Raw genomic sequence first — 24,779 nt, 5'->3', positions numbered from 1 at the left:
GGAAAAAGCTAAATTTTTATCATAATGAGAAATTTATCAAGATAACTGATAAAAAGATATGACAGGATTATCAATATTTTTTTGTTTGCTAAATGGTAGAGATTTATTTTTACGTCTAATGCCAATGTTTTCAGAAATGTTGCCAGTCTTTGGTACAATTGCTGGATTTTGTTGCCCTGAAGTCACTTTGTGACTAATCTAACCAGATTAGTAATCTTACTAAGATAATGTCCTTCAGCATACAACCGTATGCTGAAGGACATTATCCACTTGAAAGACACATTTATGTTCAGAGTTTTGCTTCCTGGTGAATGAAGTGTACCAGTCCTTTGTAAAGTATGAGGCTACCGCCTCTGTTCTTCACCGTTGGGTTGCCGTTTTGAGGCGGCAGAAGCTTATGAAGTATAAAATCATCACCTGGGTTGTCCTGGACAGTGAGAAAAAATAAATTGTGTGTTATTTCATCTTGTATGTAAACAGACAGGGCTTTGGAGGCTAAAGTCTTCTGTCATACTGGATGACATCACTGCAGTTGTCAGAGTAGTTGAGTCAAGGTTGTTACCAGCAACAAGACAGCATGTGAAAGCTTCCTTTGTTGCTGCTTTTCATACATAAATTCTGAATATAGTGTCCTCACAGAATTGCTCTATTCACTCTGAATGCTTGGTCGACATTGTTACTCTGTCTTTAACGCCGAGCATAGTTCTGTATGTAACGCCTCATCCACTGTCAGTTTACATCACCACTCAGACACGGCAGGGCTTGCAAAGGGTAACTGTAGGTGGAACAAAAGGGATAAGGAGGAGTGTGTGGTGTTTACTGGCTGTGTGTAGGGTGATGACAGATGGCTGACTGCTTTAGTACACAGAGATGTTACTGGTTTGTGGCACAGCCTTTCTCAGCTCTCCATCAGCAGTATGTGGGGCAGCTGATGAATGCCAACTGAGGTTACTCAGTTCTCGGCTCAGGGTGTTGGAAGTCTGATTGATTGTCAGTAGAAAGCAGCAACAGCTGTTATCGTCACCCAGTTTGTTCTCATTCTTTACATTTTTTCTTAAGTTGTGCTAGCCAACTGTCTTCAGATACAGTATATGAATGCTGTGGAAACTCTAAAAAGGTAGGCAGTGAACTTAAAAGAAGTGCATGTGGAAGGTTGTGTGTTTTAGACTCGAGGTTGCCAAGTACAGTCAGCAGTTTCTTGGTATTATTTAAAGGGCAAGTACTATTATTATAGAACCAGAAAAGGTAAAAATCTTGAAAATATAAAATATTCACTGACCTGACATTTAATCAAACTAAACCTTCCTGTTGTAGATCATTTAGGAAACTCAATTCTGTCCAGTGAATGCCACAATGAGAAAGAATGTTATATAACTTTCTAGAAATATACAAGTTTACATTCACTATAATAAATATTCCTTTAAGCATGTTGGGGAAGCTTATGTCTTTGTGACCTGTTTAATTCACAACATTTGAGTTAAATGGAGGTCAAACTGTGACTGTATTTTAAGGCAGCAACTCAAATAAAGTTAAAACTGCGTTATGTTGTATTCAGGCATATTGACGGTTATTACATTTGGAGGAGAAAAGTTGAAGCTTACAAGCCTCAAGACACCGTTCCAACTGTTAAATACGGAGGTGGCAGCAACATGTTTTGAGATGATATTCTGCTGGAGAGCCTGTTGCCCTTTACAAAGTAAATGGCATCATGAGAAAAGATAATTCAATGGAAATATAAAAACAACTTCTCAAGACATCAGCCACAATTTAAAAGCTTAGACAGTAATTGGTCTTCCAAATGAACAATGAGGATATGTCCAAGTTAGCTACAAATGGCTTAAGGACAACAAAGTCAATGTTTTGGAGTGACCATCACAGTCACTCCAAACAGCCCCAGAAAACATTAGTAGTCAGACTCTGTATGTCTTCTGGCACATGCTTGACTCTGTAACTTGACAAAAAATGAGCCACACCACCAGCCAATCACAAATAGGTCTTTTTTTTCATAACAATGTGTTCCTTGCAAATATTGTATTTGTTTGGACTATGTTTCTTTTCATATTTTTTGCTTTTAAATGTGAGCAGCATTACATAGCTTGCTTTCAGATTCACTGTCTGCTGACTTAATTAGGATTTAACTAACATGCAAAAACAATATTTATTTTAATTATATTTTGTACAATTTGACTCTATTGTTGGTGTTTAAGTACCGGTATTATTAATGATGTGTTCCAATAACATAAAAGGTGTCCAGATAAGAACAGAGAAACAACAGAGCCCTTTGAAAATGTGGGTTTATTTAATCATGGATTCATTTCAGATTCTCATCAGCTCATAACTCCTCATCAGCTACGTTCTAGAAACACTGAATGTGTTGAGATCTCATTATAAAATAGATGCCATCAGACTTACTGTCTCAGCCAACTTCAATATAAGCTGTAAGTTCCCTTGAAATACAGCCAAAGTTTCAGCTCAAAGTGATTTATGGGGCTTTTCTACTTCACTATTTGTCACGTTTAACAGAACAGTGAATATCTGTCTCTGATTCTGCTTCAGTTCCAAGCATCTTGTGTCTTCTCTTTAAACAAGCTCCATCAGAATGTGAAGCAGATGTTGTTTTGAGTGATGGTAGCTTAGGAGGGAGGAGATCATCCTGTAACCACAAGACAAGACATTTTACCATACTTGTGATTTAAAAAAGGCAACCTCTAGTTTTTGTTAAGACTTTACTGTAGAAAATTGTTGTCCTTTCTATGAACCAACATCTTGTCTTTGTTGTTAGATTTTATATTAAAACTACACAAAACTTTTGCCAGAAAGATGGATGCATTTTCTTTCATGGGATATTGCTTTGGGAAAAATTACAAAAGCATGTAGTTCCTAATCTGATGTTTTTGAACAGCTCTACAAATTTATATGGAATAAACAAGCCAAAATACCTGCTGGGAGGTGCAGAAGTCTCATTATCTGAATCGCTTGATTGCAATGATTGCCTCAAAAGGTTGTGCAACAAAATATTAAGTTAAGGGTACCATCATTTTTGTTCAGGCCTGTTTCATGAGTTTATTTTATAAAATAATTTTGTTGAAGCATGTTAGAAAAGCGATGCGAGTGTCTTGTGTTCACCATCATAAATTTTTTATTATTTTTATTATTATCACATTCATTCAAGTTATTTCTGTGACCGTTGTAGGTTTTTCTTTCATTAACCGAGGGGTACCAACAATATTGTCCACATGTGTAACTCTAGTAATCTAAGTTACAGGATTTTATGCACAAACTATTCTTGCTTCAATATAAACTGATGGAATTTGAAACAGTATAGAACATAATAGAATTGTCTTAAATAGATGCACTATATGTTTACACTCTTTTTCTCTTATCAGTCACATAATTTAAACAGAATCTCTGTTGGAATAGAAAAACTGTTTGAATAGAAAAATTGGTTCTGAATCGAATCGTGACTAAAACTCAAAATCAAATTGCTAGACACTTAAAGATTCAGATCTCTAAGCAGAGATATTGGTACACAGCTGCAACAGTCGCAGAAAAAAGGCTTCTTCAGGATTCTGTCTGCTGCAGGTCATCTTGATCTACAAGCTTCTGCTGCTGTGGATCAACTGGTGACATGGGATGAAAGCTCTTTTCAAGCTCTAATCTTTTCAAGGCATGATTCAGGTTGGAATCATAATGTGTTTTTAAACTGAAGTACTGTGGTGGTCGGTAGTTTGTGTTCAGTGTTCTTGAAAACGCTCCTCTCCAGCAAACACTCAGCCGTGCCACTTCAAGCCAAACTCATGTCATTAGGTAAATTAGAGGAAGAATGAGGAGAAATCACAGGAGAAAAGATCCACAGGGGAGCAGATGAGATGGTGTGCTGACCCCAGCTGACATATAAACATAATGGAGTAAGATTACATTTTCTGCCAGACAGGGGGAGCAAACAGATGGAGAGTAGATAACTTTCTGACGTTCAAGTGACCCACTTATATAAATGGAGGGCAGCAGAAAAGCCATAGAGAGGAGGACAACCTAGAGGAGGCGTTTCAGTGCTGCCACAGTGACCCCTGCTGGCAGACAGACTCATTGACACAACAGGGCGCCATGCTAAACAGCCTCAGCTCATTCGTGTCTCATTTCTGCCCAGCCCACACCCACGCTTTATTCCCCATGACATCAGCAGCCCCCCTCATCCTTCACCGGGACCAGCATTATTTCCATGCAAATTACCGTCACCATGGCAACTAGCCAAAAGAGGTCATTACCCAGGTGATATTGGTGGCAGACGATGAAGGGCTGGCACAGGGCCAAGTGCTCTTCATCAGAGGAGCAGCCGCTTTCACAGAGAGCCCTGCATGTTTGTTCTGCATGCACAGCTCCTGTCAGCAGCACATCATCCACTTCAGATTTCCCTGTTTTCCTCCCTCCTCATGCCTGCCAGACAAGCTTCAGTTGTTGTTCACTACTTGTTTTGCTCCTCCATTCATTTGCGTCTCATTGTGAGCAGCCCTGGATCTGTTTACTCTCACCATGGTTGAGGTCATACTGGTCTCATGGTGTTGGAGCATGTGGTGGAGCCAGGTCACATGGAACAGGCATGAGTGTGTTGTTCCCAAAGGGCCGAGTCTCCACACTGCATAGCAGATATATTTAAAAAATCAAGCATCAACCAGCTTTTGCACTTTATTGCCCTTTATTTTACTTTAATGAAACTCTGATAACGATTAGGGAGACATTGTTCTAAAATTGCGCTGCTCATAGTGGCAGCATGTTGGAGTATTGCTTACATTACATCTGATCTCTATCTTTTAGTTATAATTTCATGTTTGGTATTGGATGCCATGCAGCTAAAAATAATGTTTGCTCTTTCTTTTTTTTGGTTTCAGGCAGTTTTTATATGAAAACTTGGGGCAACAAAAACAGTGCTGCTGTCTTCAATACACCTTGTAAAAGCAGTCATAGTTGTTATGATGCATTCCCATGGCAACAAAGAATTGCTTTTACTACTGGGAGCAGTTGATTTAACTTATTTAAGTCAAAAACGTAAATAATACTTGAACTATGATCCCAAAATCCCACAAGAGTTAGAAAGAAAGCTTCAAGGTTACAAAGCAGAACCATAGAGAGATTTTCCATTGATCATAATAGACAAAGATCTCTTATATTCTTGACAATATGGCCGGACAGAGTTAATGTGGAGCAGCAAGAGCAAATGAGATTGATTAGCAGTGCTTGCCAACAACTGTTTCTGTGATCCAGGACAGAAGACAGAATATTGGAATATTATCTCTGGATATTGAGCTGTTATGATGTTACAACAGGATCATGGCATAACAGTGTTTAGTCAAAGGCCTCTTCAGATTTGTTGCAAGACTAGCTGCATTTCCATTGTGCCCAAAACAATGCCGATATTCCGCTATTGTCAGAAAATTGTAATTTCACAATTGCGGTGTTTCCATTAGATCACAGGTGTCAAACTCCAGTCATCAAGGGCCGCTGTCCTGTAGTTTTTAGATGTGCCATAGGTACAAAAACACTGGAATGAAATGGCTTCATTACCTCCTCCTTGTGTAGATCAGTTCTCCAGAGCCTTAATGGCCTAATTATTCTATTCAGGTGGTGCAGGTGTCCTGCAACATCTAAAAGTTGCAGGACACCGGCCCTTGAGGACTGGAGTTTGACACCTCTACATTAGATAAAACCAATCAAAATCACATGTGAATAAGTTTGTTCACACGATGAGTTATTAAAAAACATGCTGAGCCATCATCCAAAACAACTCTGTTTTTGAATTTATTTATTTTTTTGTATAAATTACTACCTCTATCGAGCAGCACTGTTTGCTTTTGTTTGTGTTGTGGCTCTGAATAAATCATAGCAGTCAACATTTGAATCAACTTGTCACAGTTCATAGAAAACTGAAAATCTGTATCTGTACAGAAAACCTTTTGAAATGTGCAAGCATTAATTTCCAGTGTAAGTGTAAAATTTCTATATTTTATACCTTAAATGTGATACATCTCACTCTCAAAACTCTGCACTCACATTCTGAATCCTGCTTGTCTGCAGATACACTCAGTTTTGTGATCATATTGAATCCCTCTCTCAGAGAAATATAATTATGAAGGATAGCAGAGAATATCTGTATACAACTTGGGGTTTTATGAGTGACAGCACAGCTTTCAAAGCAAGCAGTAAAAAAGTATGCTTTTAAAATTTAAAGGAATATTTCCCCCATCTCTTATTGTTTTTATACAGATTATGGTGGAGTCCCCAAGATGATAGATCATTATGAGTAGAGTGAAACTTTTACAAATTTTTATTTATCATTTTCACAATGAATTCCAAAACTCCCCAAAATAATAATAATAGTAGTCGTCGTCATTGGACAATTTCTTCTAAGGATTTCAGTTCAGGGTTGTCAGAATAAATTTCTTTTATTGGTGGTAAATAAAAAAACAAAACTTACAGTATGATTACAAATGTTATTTTTACTATTTTCTATACTTTGTTCTATGAGACTTTCAATACTTCAGTTTGTTTAAAAAATGTAATGAAATGCAGCTAATGTGCAGTTTAATTGTATAAATCACACTCTTTTTACGTAAATAGTATCTTGGAGGAGCTTATTAGTTTGGAATATTTTTTAAGAATTTTAAGAAGTTTGTGGTGCTAAGAATTCTTTGCTATGAATTCTTTTTTATTACTTCCTAAAAAATAAGTAATAAATTAAAATATTTAATCATAATCTTTATTGTTATCACAATAGTCCCTCAAGATATTGCAATACATTTCTTAGTCCATATTGCCTACCACTAGAGAGCAACTTTGAACAGCAATATTCAAGTCCTCTAGCACATTCTCAGTTGGATTCTGGTCTGGGCTTTTACTGGGCCGTTTTATACTACATGAATATTCTACATTTCAGGATGGTGTACCTTGGTAATTTTGTTTCGCATGTAGCAGATAACATGACACCTCAAATTATCAGTGACTGTGGATACTTCACATTGGACTTTACAAAGTAGAATCCCCTATGGTGTCTGTTTTTTACCTTGTAACATACTTTGTGGTGTTAATTTGTTTCCCCTGGCCCCCAGGACCTGGACTCTGTGTGGAACCCCTGAGTACTTGGCTCCTGAAGTGATCCAAAGCAAAGGCCACGGCCGGGCTGTGGACTGGTGGGCTCTGGGCATCCTCGTCTTTGAGATGCTGGCTGGGTAAGTGCTGGAATGTCCAGGGAATGGGTCTGAACTGGGACAGAAGGGGGCGCTCTTGTTTCCCAGTACACTGATGGCACAACAGTGCTGAATTAAAGTGATGCTAGCTGCGTTATCATTGACCTTAAAATTGCGCAAATTGGAATTTTGAACATAAATTTATTTAATGGCAACATGCCAAAGTCACAGAAAAAAAAACATTTTTTTTTAATAAAATGTTTTTGCTCTAGAATGAGGTGTTTTTTAAGCTCTATCGAAACTGCAGTGGAAACAGTATTTTAGCATCACATGAGTCATGTGAATAAGAACTGCATGTTACTGCTAGAAAAAAAAGAAAAAGACGACAGGAAGTAGTATACAGATAATGGTGTATCATATTTTTTATTATCTTTACACAAGTAAACAAACTTATTAACATGATTTTAACTGTATTTCATATTTAATGGAAAGACCACATTTAAATATGTATTAATACAATTTGCAAAAATTGTTTTTTCAACATTAGTGGAATATGAAATGAGCTCTGTGCACTGGTGCACACAATTGGACATCAATGATCCAATGCAACACAATAGTTCTGCTCTGCACTAGTAGAGTCGTGCTGAAGGAGCAGAGGGATTATTCAATTAATCCTGAGGCTGTCATTGTCTCAGTGTGTTTCTGCGTTCTTTCTAACGTTCCCAGTGAATAATAACCCCTGAGCTCGTTGGCATTCTCAGTGAACAGACTTGAAGGTTCAGATTGACTGAAACATTGATTAGAGTTTTGTTTCAGAACACACCAGGTGACTCATCAGTCTAGCTCCTAATTGATTTCAGCAGTGCAGGAGCAGAGGCCTGCCCTTCTCCACGCTGCTCTTTAATGGCCTTTATGGGTCATCTCAAACTCTTTTCATTTCCAACATAAGTGGAGAAAATTCACTCAAATGAATATGAGCTATCATACCACAAGCTTTAAAGATACGGTTACCAAACTGCAAACAGCATGTCCATAAGCTGAAGTCCTTACCAGTATAGATGGCACAACTACTTAACCAGCTAACGACAACTTGTTTTACTGTGTTGGGTGATTTCTTGCTGCATCTCTCAATGTTCATCTGAATCTGCCCTGACCAATACGTTGCCGGTCAGAAATAGTCAAAAACTGCTTCTTTTTTTATATATTATTACTCTGACCGCTTGCTGCGCTAGCTACACTCTTTATTGTACAAGTTGCTGTTGAGTGAAGATTCGATGTGAGCAACTTTTTGCATCGATGATGAATTTAAAATAAAACCAAGAAATGTAGGAAACAGTTTGTCTGCTGTTTGTTACATCTCCAAAGGAAAGCGGTACATCTGCTGAAGGCTGAACAGAGCACACCAAGGTTCATTTGCTCTATACTTCTGATTTCTCCACCTCTGTCTGTAGTGGAACATTCTAGGTTTGGAGTTAATTGAATTAAGGAATTAACTTTAGGACCAAAATTCTTTGGGATATGCTCATGAAGATGATGTAATGCTAACTCTGCTACTCTTGCTAACTGCTAATGCAAGATGATGTCTTTTTAGAATTCCAGTTCAGTAATCATTCTGACTTTTTAATTGGTAAACTGCTGCTTTAAAGAGACTTCTCTCTTCTAGGCAGTATGACATCACCTCTTCTTCCAAAATAAAGGTTTAATGGTCAGTGGCAGCAAGAAGGCTAAAATCTGACATTAAAAAAATGGCATGGCTAGCATAAATGACTGTAATTTTTTTAATGTTGTTTTTATCAGTATTACAAGTTGTTGTTCCCTTAGGATTTCTACTAGAAATATGTAATTATTATAATTATCATGGTCTATTACAAACTTTCTAGTAAAACTAATTAGGTCACGATAATTACATTTTTGTTTAAATTTGTCTTTTTATTGTAGCTTTAATACCATGTCTCCACAGGGACAAAGAGCAACAGCCTTTAGCCAGAGGCCTCTTCAGATTCATCTCAGATTCACCATTCTCAACTTTTTGAAGACACTTGGATGATATCAGTCGCAACATTAAATTTTTTGGGGGATAAGCCATTTTTGAATTAAATTTTAATTGAGTTTTCACTGACATGTTTATTGTCCCAGCTTTGCGTAGCCTAGTCCCTTTAAGCTAAAATTTTTGATAAAATTGTTATCTTCTCCCATATCTAAGCTATGTTCATTTATCACATCCAGCATGACTTGAACATATAACACAGATTGTATGCAGGTTTTCTAACACATTAAGACTGAAGGACTGTTGAAATTTTTCATCTTTTTCTGTTTTTTTTTCTGTGGTACTTTGAAAACTTGTTAAACCATCAGTTTAAGACATTGCTTTTTTTTGCTTTTTTTTATTCTGTCACGCTTTATACAATTGTTCACACTTTCTCAGATTCCTGAGCAATTACAGCATCAGGAAAACACACACACCAACACTTAGACACACACTCTCTTTCTCACGAGTGGAGTCCGCGGCTCGTAGCCAGATCCCAGATGCCCACACGCCTACGCCGCAGACTCTGGAGCTCTTTACGGGCAATGCAAGCACCGTGTGACAAGCTGTTGCGATTATGTGCCTGTCTGCTCCATGTGTAATGTGTTTAGAGGCTGGTGCCATTATGTAATTTGTGGGTAATGACTTGTCCAGACCGGAGCAGAGGGAAGCTCAGGAGAGCTGGGAAAGCGTTGAGTGGAGTGCAGCAGCAGGAGGCATGTGGGTGTTTGAAGCACAAACACACACACACGCCGTCAGAAAAGCTTTGAACAGAGGCAGCTCAGTCTCCAGCTGAGATTTATCACTTCACGCCACCATTCTAAATATTGACCTGTTCATTTGTGACATTAAAGCAGCATAGTGGGCAGAATCTTCTGTCTGCTCTGTTACCTGATCTTGTATCATGCTAATTTTTTGCAGGCTGAGTTTGTACAATATATCAGTGTGTGTGCAGCCTCCCAGAGTGTGGTTCAACAATGTTTTCTTCCTCAGGTATCCGCCTTTCTTTGATGACAATCCATTTGGAATCTACCAGAAGATTCTGTCTGGAAAACTGGAATTCCCACGCCATCTGGATTTCTACGTCAAGTAAGCACTAGTCACAAAGCGGCTGAAATATTCGCTCCAGTATCACTGCATGCTCAGAAAGCATCACTTTGTTCTGCTTTTAGATCTTCAAATAAAACAGTTGAGAAAGACAGAAAGAGAAAGACAAAGATCCAAAGAAAGGCAGGAAGAATCATGGGTTGGAAAAAAAAAACTCAAAAGGAAAGAGGGGAAGGCAGAGAAAAACGCAGACAGAGAGAACAGACAGAAAGATGAAAAGAAAGAAACAAGAGAAAGATGCAGAAAGAAAGAGACTGAAAAACCTTTAACTCATATCTATCCATCCAAATTCTACAAAATACAATTACTCAGATGTCAAAGGAATAAAAGAAGATCTCAAATATTAAAATCAACTCGCACCTAAATCCATGGAGGTAAAAAAAAAAATGCACAAAGAAAAAATATTTGTTCAGGATTTTGCAGGACTGCGTGGAAACCCTGTGTGAGCCGTTTTATACAGCTGTTGTTTTCAATTCCTGTTTTAATTCATTTCCTTTTCCAATTGGCAAAGTTAGCAATTTGGAAAGCAAGTAAAAATGAAACGTTTGGACAGAACTGGACCTATGTAGTGCTACGTTTTAAAGGGTTGGTTGCATGAAGACTAAAAGTGGATCATGCTTTTTATGGTGCCACTTGTAATTTGAAGATGTTTACAATCTTGTGGGGTATTAGAAATATTTTCTGTTCACTGGGAGAAGATGACATGCTCATTCTGCATTTTAGAATATTTTTTGTCTTTGTGAAAGACCATAAAGGAAGAAAGACAGAACGAAAGAGAGGCAAATCTGTTCTTTTCTGCGATGGAGGATGCTTTGCAGCACCAGTTACATTCAGTTTATGATTATAGTGAAGCTTTAAGTGAGGAACAGTTAAAGTAACCTGGATAATTTAGTTCATTGTGCCGCTGTCGTGTGGTATCTGTAGCCCTTAGATACCATCTATAGATAAAAAGCCAGACAGGATAAGCAGATATTGCACTACAGATAATCCAAACTGCACATTACTGTCCTGAACATTTCAACACAACTTGTCTGTTTTGAGTTCTTCAGCCACACACAAACATTTCAGTTATTCTTTTGATAACTAATGTAGTATTTCCTCATCTTTATTCCTCCTGTGAAACTGTGCTGCCCTCCATGGAGAGCCAACTCTCACTTTGAGAATCTCTGATTTAAAGCTTTATGTGCCTGGAAATAACACAAATCACATCAAAGCTGCTTGGAGAAAAGTATGATTTTCTGTTCGATGGAGGGGAACAGACTTTTCAGGTATACTGTCAGTGATATTTTTGGGACTCATGTTTGTTATGTTAACGGGACGCCCTTATCGCAAATGATCTGCTACAATTGCTGATGGTCTCAGTTCTAATCTAATCTACTTTAGTCACATCCAGCAAAGAGTCAGAGCTAAGTGTTCCTTCAGGCACTGCTGAAACTCACCAACAGGTGGAGCTGTTCTGTGTTTGTCCCTTCTGATGTCACCTCTGACCTCCTGTCATGTTTGAGTGTTTCTAATTGTCCCAGCGTTCCTTTACATGTGCTCAGTAAGAACCCTCCAGCTAAAGCAGAGCTGTGGGTGGAGCTCTTAATGACACACCTGACATGTTCAGAGTTGCTGCCCTATCTCAAACACACACACGCACACCCCCACTCACCCACACACACACGGACTAATTTTGAGTTGCAGGAATGTACAAGATTACAGAACGGGGGTCTTGCTGCGAGTGTAAGAGCTGTGTCTCTGTTACTGTGGAGTAGCCACACACACACACATACAGCTCTCCTGATAATTCAACCAGCTCACAGCCATCCCTAGTAAAGCCATCAATGTTACAGCTGGCAGAGGGATTTTTTATATTTCCAGCATTTTTATCACATTTCCACAGTTCCACGTCACACACTCCCATCCATCAAGCATTAAGAGGCCTTCCAGAGGCTGCAGGCAGTATGCTGCCTCTGCTGCAGCACAGCATAATCACAGAGACAGGAAAAGCCAGCAGGACTGGGCATTAGTCAGGAAGTCAGCTTCTATTAGCAGCATTGTTATGAACATGTGGACTCTGTATTGATCCGAAGCTTTACGCTCCTTCATCTCGTCATGTATGTGTGCTGGAGTTTAGCTCAGGTCTCTGGATGGAGGAGCTGCCACCTCAGTTTGTGGCATTAGTAAAATATGTAACATTCAGGTGTTTCATCTAAAATATACTAGAACAGTTCATTTTAAAGAGTTCTAATGTTCAGTCCTGTCTTTCCTTCTATCTGTCTTTTTCTTCTCTTTCCCCTCCAGGGGGTCTTTTGTGGGCTCTAGTGTCCCATATATGAAAGTAGGCTGACAGGAAAGGGGGAAGGAGAGAGGGTAGACATGCGGCAAATGTTGCCGGGTCCGGGAATCGAACCTGCGATGGCCGCGTCGAGGACTCAAGGCCTCCAAACGCGGGTCGCGCTAACCCCTACGCCACCACAGCACGCCTTCTTTCTTTTAATCTTTTTGTCTTTCTGTATATATCTTTCTTGCTCTCTTTCTATCTTTGTCTGTCTTTCTTGGAGTTAGCAGTCTGGTTATGTTATTTTCCTGTAGGATGTTTTGATTTCACCTTTGCAGTGCTGAGCCACCCTGCCAAGAAAAGCAGGAACATGAATGACCCTTGATAACCTTTCAAGCCACTCACACAAGGGAGTGTATGCTACTTAGCCTGAGAGCTCCAGGATTATATGCATCAAAGTGAGACTGAACCAGCTCTAAGTAACGGAAATAACAAAACATGTCTCATTTGGAGTTTGGCACTGATCCTTTGTTTAAGCCGTCTCATCACAAGCAGCAATAAACTGAGCCATGCTCGCAGAATTGCAACATTCTGCATCGTCTGCAAAGTGGGACTTAGTGAATGACTCACAGCAAACGCAACTCCAACAGTAAACACCCAAATATCTGAGCGATATTACATGTTCCAAATGCTCCCATGTTAGAAGCACCATAAACAAAAGGAGCGATAAAAGGCGTAAAATGAACTGCATTTCTCGTTTTCTTCTTTTTCTTTTAATGTCTCAATAATGTCCTGATGAATTTCAGCGGGAGACAAAAACACAAATATTTTCCTTCTGGAATAGATGAAAATGTGACACCTGTCTCAGGCATATGAAAGATTGAGGCAAACACTCAGAAACAGCTGATGCATCAACATCCAGCTGCTGTATTTATGAGCGTTCCAGGAGCTCATCGGATGTGAGATACACACCTTTATCTAGAGCTCGCCGCTCAGCAGCAGGAATTACATTTCATTCCTAAACTTCATGCTTCCTTTTTTTGTGGATTATTTTCATTTCACCACCTTTTAATGTCTCCAGAAGTCTTCATTGGAGTTTTTTATTTTGGAAGTAACCCTTCATCCTCTTTCACAGGCTGTCAAACGGCTTTAAAAAGGGATCCATTTGTCATTTTGACAGTGCAGTGAGGACATCAGGACAGTCTGAGAGGGAACGGTCCGTCAGAGACACTCTACGCTGTAGATTCACTGACTACTTTCTTTCTCCCTCCAGAGACCTCATCAAGAAATTTCTGGTCATTGACCGAGCCAGACGGCTAGGCAACATGAAGGTGAGCTGGTTAGACTTCCCGTCTCCCCGAACCACATGGCAGCTTGCTATGTTTCATACCTTTGGTAGATGGCCTGACGTCAACAGTCTGAGGACTAGGACAGTGCAGGAAGGGCTGCTCCACATGGTTCCAATTACTCGCAAATGAGGGGAAGTGTACCAAAAAGGCTGACTAGTGTTTTTGCAATTTTAAAAGGCTGGACGACTGAATTAAATGCAAATGATGACATTTCCTTAGAGAAACATCATTTAATTCATTCAATGTCAATGTCAAATGTATTTATATAGCACTTTAAAAACAGGCATAAAACTGCACCAAAGTGCTGTACAAGAATGATAATAACACAAATGAATAAAAACAGAGTATCAAAACACTAGTTCAATTAAATGCTAAGGAAAAAAAATGAGTTTTAACAAGCAATTTAAAATGATCCAGGTTGTGGCCAGATCTAATTTGGAAAGGAAGATTGTTCCATAGAAGAGGAGCAACAACAGAAAAAGCCTGATCTCCTTTCCTCTTAAGTTGGGTCCTGAGGAACTGTCAGTAAAAGCTGATTATTTGAATGTAGGGTTCTGGACACAGACTGAAATTTTAAAAGGTCCCAAAGATAAGGGGGAGCTAATCCATTTAAAATGTATAAGTTAATAAAAGAATCTTAAAATCTATTCAATAAAAAACAGGCAGCCAATGTAAAGAGGCCAGTATGGGCCTTATATGGTCACCCTTCCTAGTTCCTGTAAGAAGTCGTGCTGCTGCGTTCTGGATGATTTGAAGTCGCTGCATCTGTGATTTATCCATGCCTCTATATAATGAATTGCAATAATCCAAACGAGATGTAATGAAGCTAACACTCAGGCCTGATGGCCACAAATCAATTTTAGAAAACGTACAGTTAGTATGAAGAAGTAACTGCTGCTGCTCAGCAATCTGGGAAGGGTTGCACGACCATAAGGATGTGAAGTGTTGCCCTCCTTTCAGATTTCGTATGTTTTTTTTATTTTGCAATGCCTTCGTTCATCAAACACATTCTCATTTTAAGCAAAAATTACCCACTTGAATACAAGAATAAGTTCCCAAATAATGATTGCATTATGTATATGCAAAAAATAAGTTTTTTATTCATAATTTAACTATGATTAAATTATTTAACTGTTAATTTTTTTCTTTCGAGTCACTGATAAAACCCAAGCCTGATTACTGTCAGAGCCATAGAATGAGGAAAGCACTTCAGCTGAATCCGCCCGGCAGCATGAAGTAGACTAAAACACCCTAGAAAGAAACACATCTCGCCCCAATTTAAAAGGAAAGTATTATATTAAACCAACTTTTTTTAGCTTTACATTATGTCATAATGTCACCCACTCAGTTCTTTCAGACTAGTCAGCAGCACTTAGCAAATACCTGGTGGAACTGTGCGTCTGTTGAGCTTATTATTGGAGCTGGTTCTCAGTGAAAAGCTGGTAAAAACTTTGCTCAAGGGTTAATAGAAGAGCCACGTTGTGATGACTTCCTGAAGGTTGAGTTTTTAAAGAGACTAGGCCCAATTTCAAGGCATTAATTTACAAAGTCCAATTTCTTTTAAATCATATTTGATATACAGCATTTGTATAACAACTGAAGGGTAAGATAGTTAACTTTATTCTGCTATAAAATGGCACTATGTTCCTGGAAAACACATAATATTGCCTCTTTCAAATTCAAGTTGAGTCTAGAAAGGGTTACAGTTATTCCTAAGGCTTTGGGACTCTAGAAATTCCCAGTGAGTTCATATTGGACTTTCAAATAATTGAGAAAAAAATTAACTGAAAGAGTCTGTGGATGTTGGGATTTCCTTTAATAACAGAACCATATTTAGGTCAGTGTTTGTGTACATGAAAAATAAAGCCAAGATCAAAGGTACACAAAGATGTCCAGATGCCTGAAGTCGTCTTTACAGACAATTAGCTGTAGAAATTGTCCGATTTCAGTCTATTTCTGCTGCGTTCATTGCAGCTCCGGCAAAAGGGAAGTGTGTAGATTTTCATTGCAGATGGATATGTAGAGTATTTTAATGAAAGTTAGTGTGAGGAGCTGCTCTTAAAAAACAAATAGCTGACTGAAGCCAGAGATTAACTCCACATAATTCCAGACAGCATAATATTGATTTGAGAGTGCCAGGATGCCTCTGGAGAAGAGTCACAGCACTCATTAACACCACTCACTTATTGATGCATAGAAGCTCAACAATGCTGCCAAACTTTTAGCATATTTAATTACAATCTGCTGAGAAAAGGGCTTTGCTTTATTAAATTGTTGCTTTAGTAAACACAAGATTAAACAATTCACTAAATTTCTCAGTTCAGTTGTCATATTGTCATATTTTGAATCATGATATATAGTTAGTCATTATTTCTATCCACTGAGTTAAAAAAAATAAATTACTAGTACTGGTTGACTTTGTAATGTGTGAGTTTATAAGTTTGAGTCAATTACAGGCATTAGTTGTTATCCAAACGTTGCACCTGTAACGCATCAAATCTCTGCAGAATGCCAAGGTCAAATAGTTTTGGAAGTGAAGCCTTATATTCCCATCCACTGTATAAAAATGACTCCACTTCTTTTCCAACATTAAATCATCTTTTTCCCATAATGTCATACAAGGAATTAGTGGGTTTGAGGTGTTGCCTTAAAATATACACACAAGTGTGCCCCCATTAACTCCAATGATATGAAGTAGCCTATCACAAGCTTATAAAATAATGACAGTCATCTGGGATTTCCTAAATTGTTTAGATACACAGTACTGTAAGTCTCTGATCTTTAAAAATGAAGGGAAATGAAATCTGGCATTTAGCAAACAGAAATAATCTTGTTAATCCTAACTGAATTAAATTTAGTTGGATTCAGAATTGATCTGAAAAATACATGCCCATGTCTTTTTGTGCTGTGCATAGTTACATTATCTTTTTATGCAGTTGGAAACTTAGAGATCTAGTTTTAGGCATCTCAAGAAATTTGCATCACAGAAAATAAATATAACCTCATTAGTGTCTATTAGCAAAAACATAGGGATAGTTAAAGAATTTGTTAGATTCTATGTTTTATATGGCCTGTGATATCTCACCTTGGTGTATCAGCTCCTTCAACTTACTATACGACTAAGTTATGCCTTTCTTCTGGCTCATGGATTAACCCATCAGCCCAGATGTTAGGTGTCACTCTGCTGTTTACAGATGTAGGCACAGTGTCATGGTTATGAACTTTCCTGTTTCAGAATGGAGCAGATGATGTGAAAAAGCACCGATGGTTCAAGACCGTGGACTGGGAAGCTGTTCCTCTGAGGAAACTGAAGGTAGGTTTGCTCCCAAAACATATATTGTTAAGAACTTTTAGGTTAAAACCAACCTGTCCAGAGGAGTAGTTTTGAACTTGCATGAGAACCTAGCCATGTAATGTCTTCTTTTCTTGTTTTTATGTTTGTGCCAGATTCTGCTTAGAGACTTCTTGAAATGATATTGTGTATTTTCAGTCTACTAGTCAGTGTTTCTTGTCCATCTTCTTGGTCTGGTTCTGTGTAAGCCAGCCAGGCTCATAGCCACGAAGGACCTGAAAGTAAAAGTTAAACATGACAGTGCTCAGTAGTTAGGAAAAACTACAAACTTCAAACCTTATTAATATATTTAAAAAATGTAATTTAGGGGAGAAACCCAACATCAATGAGAATCTATTACTAGCTAACCTAAAGCTAACTAATTAAAGGCTTTGCTACCTACTTTGAGATAAAGCACTTTTATCCTTTAAAAATACAGTAACTCTTAACTATACAACTAGTGACTGTTTTAACTGGTAGTTGCAGTGTTGTATAAAGTACTGAAATCTCAGAGTCAAGTAAAAGTATTGGTACCTCTCCAAAATATGACTTTGGTAAAAGTCCAAGTCACTGACTGAAATGTTACTTGAGTTAAAGTCTTAAAGTATCTGAAACTTCTTGTACTTAAGTATGGAAAGTACTGTAAAAATGGATGTACTCAAGTAATGTAATGAAAAGTACAAGTAAAAAGTAAAACAAAGCAAATGCAGTTTGAATGACATTTTTTTATATTTTGGTAAACTTGTCAAATACACTTAAATTAATGTACACAACCAAGTGCAGGCAAAATTAAACCTGCTAATAGATATACCTGCAGGCATCATTTAGTTAAGAAAATTAGGTGCTTTACCTATAGCACAAGGTTAACTTAACCTGCTTTACAACTGAACCAGCTTCTTAGTAAACCCTCCAGGACAGAAAATACAAAGTTTTTGTAAGCCTCAAGTTTTCCCTTCAAGTAAGGTCAGTGCTGAAAATGAGAAAAATAAATAGTACAGAAAATGCGGCCAACATGAAGAAAAAGAGCTGTTACGATTACTCTACTTCACAAATCAGTGAATCAGTCAATGCTACAGTCAGTAGGTGGTGCACACAACTGGTCATTATGCAAAAGAAAAAAAGAATTGGGAGGGAAATGCAGCTTATTGGCATCTGAAGAGGGAGACCTTTTTTGTAAACCTGGTTTTGAACTTGCATGCCATTCCTATATTCGTTAAATTTAGTCTAAATTGCTATTGCTATGGCTTCTGCCCCCCCTTGAACAGAGGAGTCTAGGTAGCCTGATACAGTCAACATTAAGCCTAAGCTAAATACACCATGTATGGAACTGAAACAATGCCAAACAAAGTTCATTTATGGTCAAGATTTCGCAATACAATAGTGTCTAGTGACCAAGCTATAGTTACTGAAACAGGAGGATTATAACCATTTCATAAGACGTTACCTCGATGTGTTTCTTCAAGTTGGACGGGGAGTTTTTGTAAGATAGAATTTCCACATCTTCGGGCAGGAATAACATAAACTGCATGCGGTACGACGAATCTTTAACACCCACGAAAGAGTATATTGTGTTTAAATAAGGCCATGGGCTCTCATCACCAGCTGGTGGTTCCCCTGGAGCCGTGTCCAACGTAGTTGCAGTCGTTGTGGTCTCCGTCTCCTCCTCCATGTGGCTGCTGCTGATTGCGAGACTTGCTTTGTGTTTAATGGGAGAAGCGAAACAGGTGTATCCTATTGGTGGTGATGAACAAGCCCAGGCAAGCAGGCTACGGACTTTGTTCGGTAGCCTGCTTGCTACTTGCTAATCAGTAGGTGGGGTCAAAACACTTTGTTTCTCTCTCTCGCTTTTTTGTAACGAGTAACTAAACCACACATTGAAAATGTATCAGAGTAAAAGTATGCAATTAAGTTTGGAAATATTGTGAAGTAAAAGTGAAAATTATCAAAAATTTTCATACTCGAGGAAAGTATGAAGTACTCCAAAATATACTTAAGTAAAGTAGTGAAGTGTTTTTACTTCTTTACTATACAACACTGGGTAGTTGTGATGTTTTTCACAACTAGTAGCTCTACGTTAGCTAGAATTGTAGCTTCCAGATCTACAGGTTAGCTGCAGGTTAGCTACAACTTCTTGTCAACTTCTGGACACAGCACTGTGCTGCTTGAAGATATGTCTGTCCTGTAAAAAATAAAATAAAATTGAAAACCGAAAATATCAGTCGACCTCAGTTTTTTGACAGCAAAACAATTTGAACAGGTTCCAAAGTAAAGTACATGAAACAGACTTCAAAATAAAAGCTGTTAATGTTCAAATGGTTGTAGTTTTCTAGGTGTAAATCAGGTGACTGATTTGGTGCGACAGAAAGGTGTTCACAACTCAATAACATGTTAAAGAGTCTTTCTGTTAGGCTCTTGTTGCCACCAAAACACACCTTCTTTTTTAAGGCTGTAGCTTTAGACACTCAAGAATCCCGGACAAGCCCCCAACCAAATGTTGATGTGACAGAAAAAAACAGCTTAGTTGACTCTTGTGCTTTTAATGTCCAACAATAAAACTTTATAAGTTGGGTCAGGAACATCCTGCCAAACTTAAATTAATAAAGAGCAAATGAGGAAGAGATTTTAAAGTGCAGTTATCTATTATTATAGACCCCTACACATCGAAAAGTTGCCTCATGGTCTCAATTCAGAGTGAGAACAAATTTTTTTTGCAGTCTAGTAAAATTTGAAGCATTTGATGCTTATTTCAAGTCTAGATGTTAAGAAATGGATTGGGGACACACATATGTCCATCTCTCAGTTCAGTGTTTAATTAAAACCTGACCTCTGCAGAAACTTTGTATTTAGAGAAACTCAGGAACAGAGGGTTTGAAAATGTGTAGAAACCCTAAGAGAGTCTTATTGCAATGAATGGGGATTGTTGCATGTAATGGGAACCTATTCAGCTCAGTACAGAGCACAGTAATAAGGACATTTTATCCAAGTATTTGATTTCATGTCTTATCCTACACACATGTAACACTTTCGTCCTGCTCTCTGTGGTATGTGGAAGTCGGTCAGCATTAATATGAACTCAGCCTCTTCCTGGAAACAGGACTGAAGATTTCTCCTCTCCTTTGTAGCTGTATGAAAGACTCCCTGCTGCTGCGACAATGTTAAACGTCAGATCTGATTCTGCTACTTCCACCAAAGTAGGCCGTGTAGAGGGACAGCCTTAGGTTCTAGATGACTTAGCTCTAACCTCTCTTTCTGGGTGGATTACAGCCTTTGCAGCAATGTTTGCTCTGGCTGCCTGATAAGAGGGCAGAGATGGCCTGAAGATCTGCAGCACCTAACCCAATCTCTGAGCCCCACTGTTGGCCTGAATGAGTGCATTCCTGTCACAGAAATGGGACACAATAATTTATTGGAAAATTGTATAGCTTTTCCTCCTCATTGTGCTGTTCCTCTGAAAGAAGAGCACAATGTTCGCAGTAGCACCGAACTGGAGCTAGTGAGGCTCCAGTTCGGCCGACTCGTATTGGACTTGGTTACTGGCATTCATAGAGCTACACTTTGGTGTTTAGAACTGAATCAGTTCTAAATTCCACGCTGTGTGTTGGCCCCCACAGCGTGGAATCAGCTGCAGTCTGAACTTAAGATGTCGGAAATGATTTCACTGGACTTATTTCGAGCAGTTCTTAAAGATAGGCAACACGATTCTATGAAACGGTGTCATTGTTTTTAAATTGTTTGTATTGTTTTATACTTGTGCATATGTATTAATTGTTTTTATCTTGTAACCAGGTTGCTATGTATTGCAAATTTTTTTGCCCAGGTCCCTCTTGAAAATGAGATCTAGATCGCAACGGGGTTTACCTGGTTAAATAAAGGAAATTGTAATTGTAATGTTCCTGTTGCTTTTCCATGCAATTTGTAAATCGAGGTACTTTGATGTTTTCAGTTCACAAACTAAACAGCAACTGATTTCTAAATAAATATTTGAGCTACAGGTGAAATCAGACAAAGACCACCTGAATAAATGTAGATGCAAAAAGCAAATTTCACACTATATGAAACAGTAATTGCCCCCAAAACATATTTGCCACACTGGAAGGCCCTTCAGACATAAGCCCAAACTTTAACTAGATCATTTTCTTTAGTTGTTTGTGTTTTTTTCTACCCATTTGGAGGTGGACTAGCTGTTGTGCCTCAGATCACTGTCCTGCTGTAGTGAGCCTGAGCTGAAGGTAACTAACCGTTAAACCAAGCATGTTCTCATTCTGTTCTCCTGCATCCTCAGCCTCCAATAGTTCCTAAAGTGTCTCATGAGGGCGATACATCCAACTTTGATATGTATCCAGATGACGACTGGAAGAAAGACCCTCCTGTGTCTCCGAAGGACCTGGAGATCTTCAAGAACTTCTAAGAACAACTGATGGATGGACACATTGAGTTGTAAAGCTGCTGCTCCTGCTACTATCATGGAAATTTTATCACTTTTATCAAAAGCAGGGGAGTCCCATCTTTTCCCTTAACATTGAACCCTAAAATAAGAACTAGAGATGACAAATGCCGGGACGTATGAAACCACTCAAATTTATAGTTTTTTCCATTTTTATTTATCTGAATTCAGTCACACTGTTACTGTTTGAACTTTTTTTTAAATATATTTTTGAGTGTTTTTTTTTTTTCTCTGAGCCTGTTCATATGCAAAAAATGTTTCTTTTAAAACCAAAAGACTGTTACTTTCTAGAATATTCAGGTCTTTTTTATATTGTCATGTTTTCTAGTTTGTCTCTTTTTAAAATGTCCATGAAGTCCTGTTGAAGATGACTCCAGACTGGTGCTGGCTGACTTCTCGTACTGTATGTGCTCAGACACTTTACTGGAAAACGCGTGACAGGTAGCTCTCAGGAAGGTGCCTTACATCAATGTGATGCAGACGATATCACAGTCACGTAGAGTTCCCTTGACGTCCACCCTCATGGTCGGCCTAATCCAAGTACATGTGAGGGTATGTTGAGAGCAGATTGCTGAACATCCTGGCTCTTCTCCGTTATTTGCCCTCATACTTCTGCAGCAGCTTCCATTACAGCCAAAGGACTTGGATACAGTGAAAACCTCATCTCTACATCTCATGTACAAAAACACACGACTGTTTTTGATCTCTGTGGAACTGTAGATCTGACTAATCTTTTCCTGTTTTATGTCACCTAGTATTACCTAAATTATTTCTATTTGCTAGATGCCATAATAATGAGAGATTTTTGGTAACTTTCCTGAAATTCAAAGGTTTACACACACACTAAGAATAATATTACTTTAGTCAAACAGGAAAAACAGGGGTCTTAAAATGCAGACATCAAGGTCTGACATCCTGCAACTTTTTGATGTGTTCCTGGTCCAACACACTTTAATGAAATCACTGAATTTCCTCCCCAGTGTGCAGTCAAGTTTTCCACAGTCCTGCTAACGACCTCATTATTTGACTCAGATGTGTTGAAGCAGAGACGCATCTGAAACTTGCAGGGCACCGGCCCTTGAGGCCTGGATTTGACAACCCCTGACCTAGAAGATGATGTAAGCCTTTAATTTAGGCTAAACAAAGGCATAACTGTGAATTTATTTTAAGGAAGTTTTGCATCTGGCTCTAGATGAAGGTTCCAAGTTCATCTGCTCAGTTATTTGCAAGTATGAACTGCATTGGGAACCCCGGAACCAAAGCTACAGACCTTGATAAAATGATCCTGAGGCTGGTGATCCACAGCGATGTCTGTACCGACATGAGCTAAAAGGCCCTCAGAGAGGAAGAAGTCATCAGTCTTAAGGCAACATTAAATGCCAGACAGTTTGCAAATGTACTTGCAAACTGTAAGAAAGATGCCAATTTCTGTGGTCTGATGGAACTTAAATTGTAATGTTTGGACATAATGACAAGGATTATGGAAGGATGGTGCTACTGGAGGAATTGGTGCACTTCACAAAATAGACATAACGAGGAAAGAACGTTATATGAAAATATTGACGCAACATCTCTAGAGATCAATGAGGAAGTTGCAGCTTTGACACAAATGGCTCTCCCAGGCGGACAATAACCCTCAGCATACCATCACATTGGCTACAATGTGACTTGAGGACAATAAAGTCCTGATGTCAATCCCAGAAAACGTCAGATGTCAGAGATAAAAATGTTTGTTTGAGCAAGAAGGCCTTCAAACCTGATCCAGTTCTGTCAGAAGGAATGGGTCCAGTTTCCAGCAAACTGAAGGGGAGAAGCTTGTGAAAGAAAATTCAAATGTTTAAAAAGACATTTGTACCAAATGCAAAGTATTTTGTAGACTTCTATGGAAACCTCAGAATTTGAATAAAATGGATTGATTTAAACAAATATGCACACATATTTCTCATTATTCTGGCATTTACAATGACTATTTTAATTATGCTTAACTGGCGTGACATAGAAAAAGTTTGTTCTGATTTCATGTCAGTCACAGAGAACAGGTTATGTGTTTTTATGCAGTAGATGGACGTGTCTGGTTCTCACTGTATTTCCTAAACGTATTCCCACTCCTTGAACTTTTCCACATTTTACCACCAACTTTCATTTATTTTATTAGGGTTTTATGCAAAAGACAAACAGTGTCATGCATCATTGTGAATGGAAAGATTTTATAAATAAAAACTCTGCAAAATGTATGTGCATTTTTATTCTTGTAGAGCCATGTCTGCCTGTAGTTCCAGCTGCAGGCCTGCAGAGGGATGTCTTAATTTTTTGTGGAACTTTTGTTTATTCTTCTTCACTAAACAACTCCAGTTCAGTCAGATTGGATGGAAGCTGCCACGGAGACAGCAGTTTCCCACTGCAGGATACTGCCACCACCTTGTTTCATGGATGAATAAAAACAACTTTTCAGAGCACTTTTGAAACCATGTATTGCTTTACACACACCTTGTAAGAACATGGGAAATAAGAAAAATATACAGAACTGTTCTTGTTTTTTTTTAAATTGCTGAGCTTCCCAAGCATCACATGTTTGTGTGAAATGGTTCATGAATGGAAATGAGAAGTAGACGCGTCTTTTATCATCATCTCCTGTTCAGCCTCTTCCTTTTGTCTTCTCATCTTGGCATCTCTGTGAAGGCCAGCCACTCTGCCTCACATTCAAGCCAAGCTTTTATATTTACAAAATGGAAGTAGCACATTTGGGAAATAAAGCTTTCACAGACGTTTAAAAGCCTCTGTGGCTGAGGTTTTTATGGTGTAATGCAGCTAATCCCTGAGCTCAGATTTCAGAGAACAGCATAGCACAGCGAGGCAGACTGAACAGTCATCGAGTTCTTTTCAGATAACACACACTATTCATCTGCACACAAAGAAGCAACAATATCCATCCATCCATCCATTTTCTGTTCACCCTTGTCCCTAATGGGGTCGGGAGGGTTGCTGGTGCCTATCTCCAGTTACGTTCCGGGCGAGAGGCGGGGTTCACCCTGGACAGGTCGCCAGTCTGTCGCAGAAGCAACAATATATGGTGACTAATGC

The 24,779-nt window shown here is 38.6% G+C and overlaps 1 protein-coding gene across 2 annotated transcripts in view; it reads left to right on the top strand.

The window, feature by feature from the left end:
* The window catches only part of prkx (protein kinase X-linked), a 38,491-nt gene extending 14,340 nt beyond the window's left edge, over positions 1 to 24,151 (top strand). The window contains exons 4-8 of one of the 2 annotated variants that reach the window (XM_028011040.1): positions 7,101 to 7,220; positions 10,198 to 10,293; positions 13,848 to 13,905; positions 17,159 to 17,236; positions 21,537 to 24,151. In XM_028011040.1, the coding sequence (XP_027866841.1) occupies positions 7,101 to 7,220; positions 10,198 to 10,293; positions 13,848 to 13,905; positions 17,159 to 17,236; positions 21,537 to 21,662 (478 nt within the window). In that variant the 3' untranslated portion in view covers positions 21,663 to 24,151. Of the gene's footprint in view, positions 1 to 7,100; positions 7,221 to 10,197; positions 10,294 to 10,376; positions 10,699 to 13,847; positions 13,906 to 17,158; positions 17,237 to 21,536 lie in introns of those variants that run through there. The other variant, XM_028011041.1, reaches the window with a different exon arrangement.
* Positions 24,152 to 24,779: the final 628 nt, after the last annotated feature.

This window comes from Xiphophorus couchianus, chromosome 24 (assembly GCF_001444195.1).
Source record: "Xiphophorus couchianus chromosome 24, X_couchianus-1.0, whole genome shotgun sequence".
In the NCBI taxonomy this organism is placed as follows: Eukaryota; Metazoa; Chordata; class Actinopteri; order Cyprinodontiformes; family Poeciliidae; genus Xiphophorus; species Xiphophorus couchianus.
This window is presented reverse-complemented; position numbering and strand designations above follow the sequence as displayed.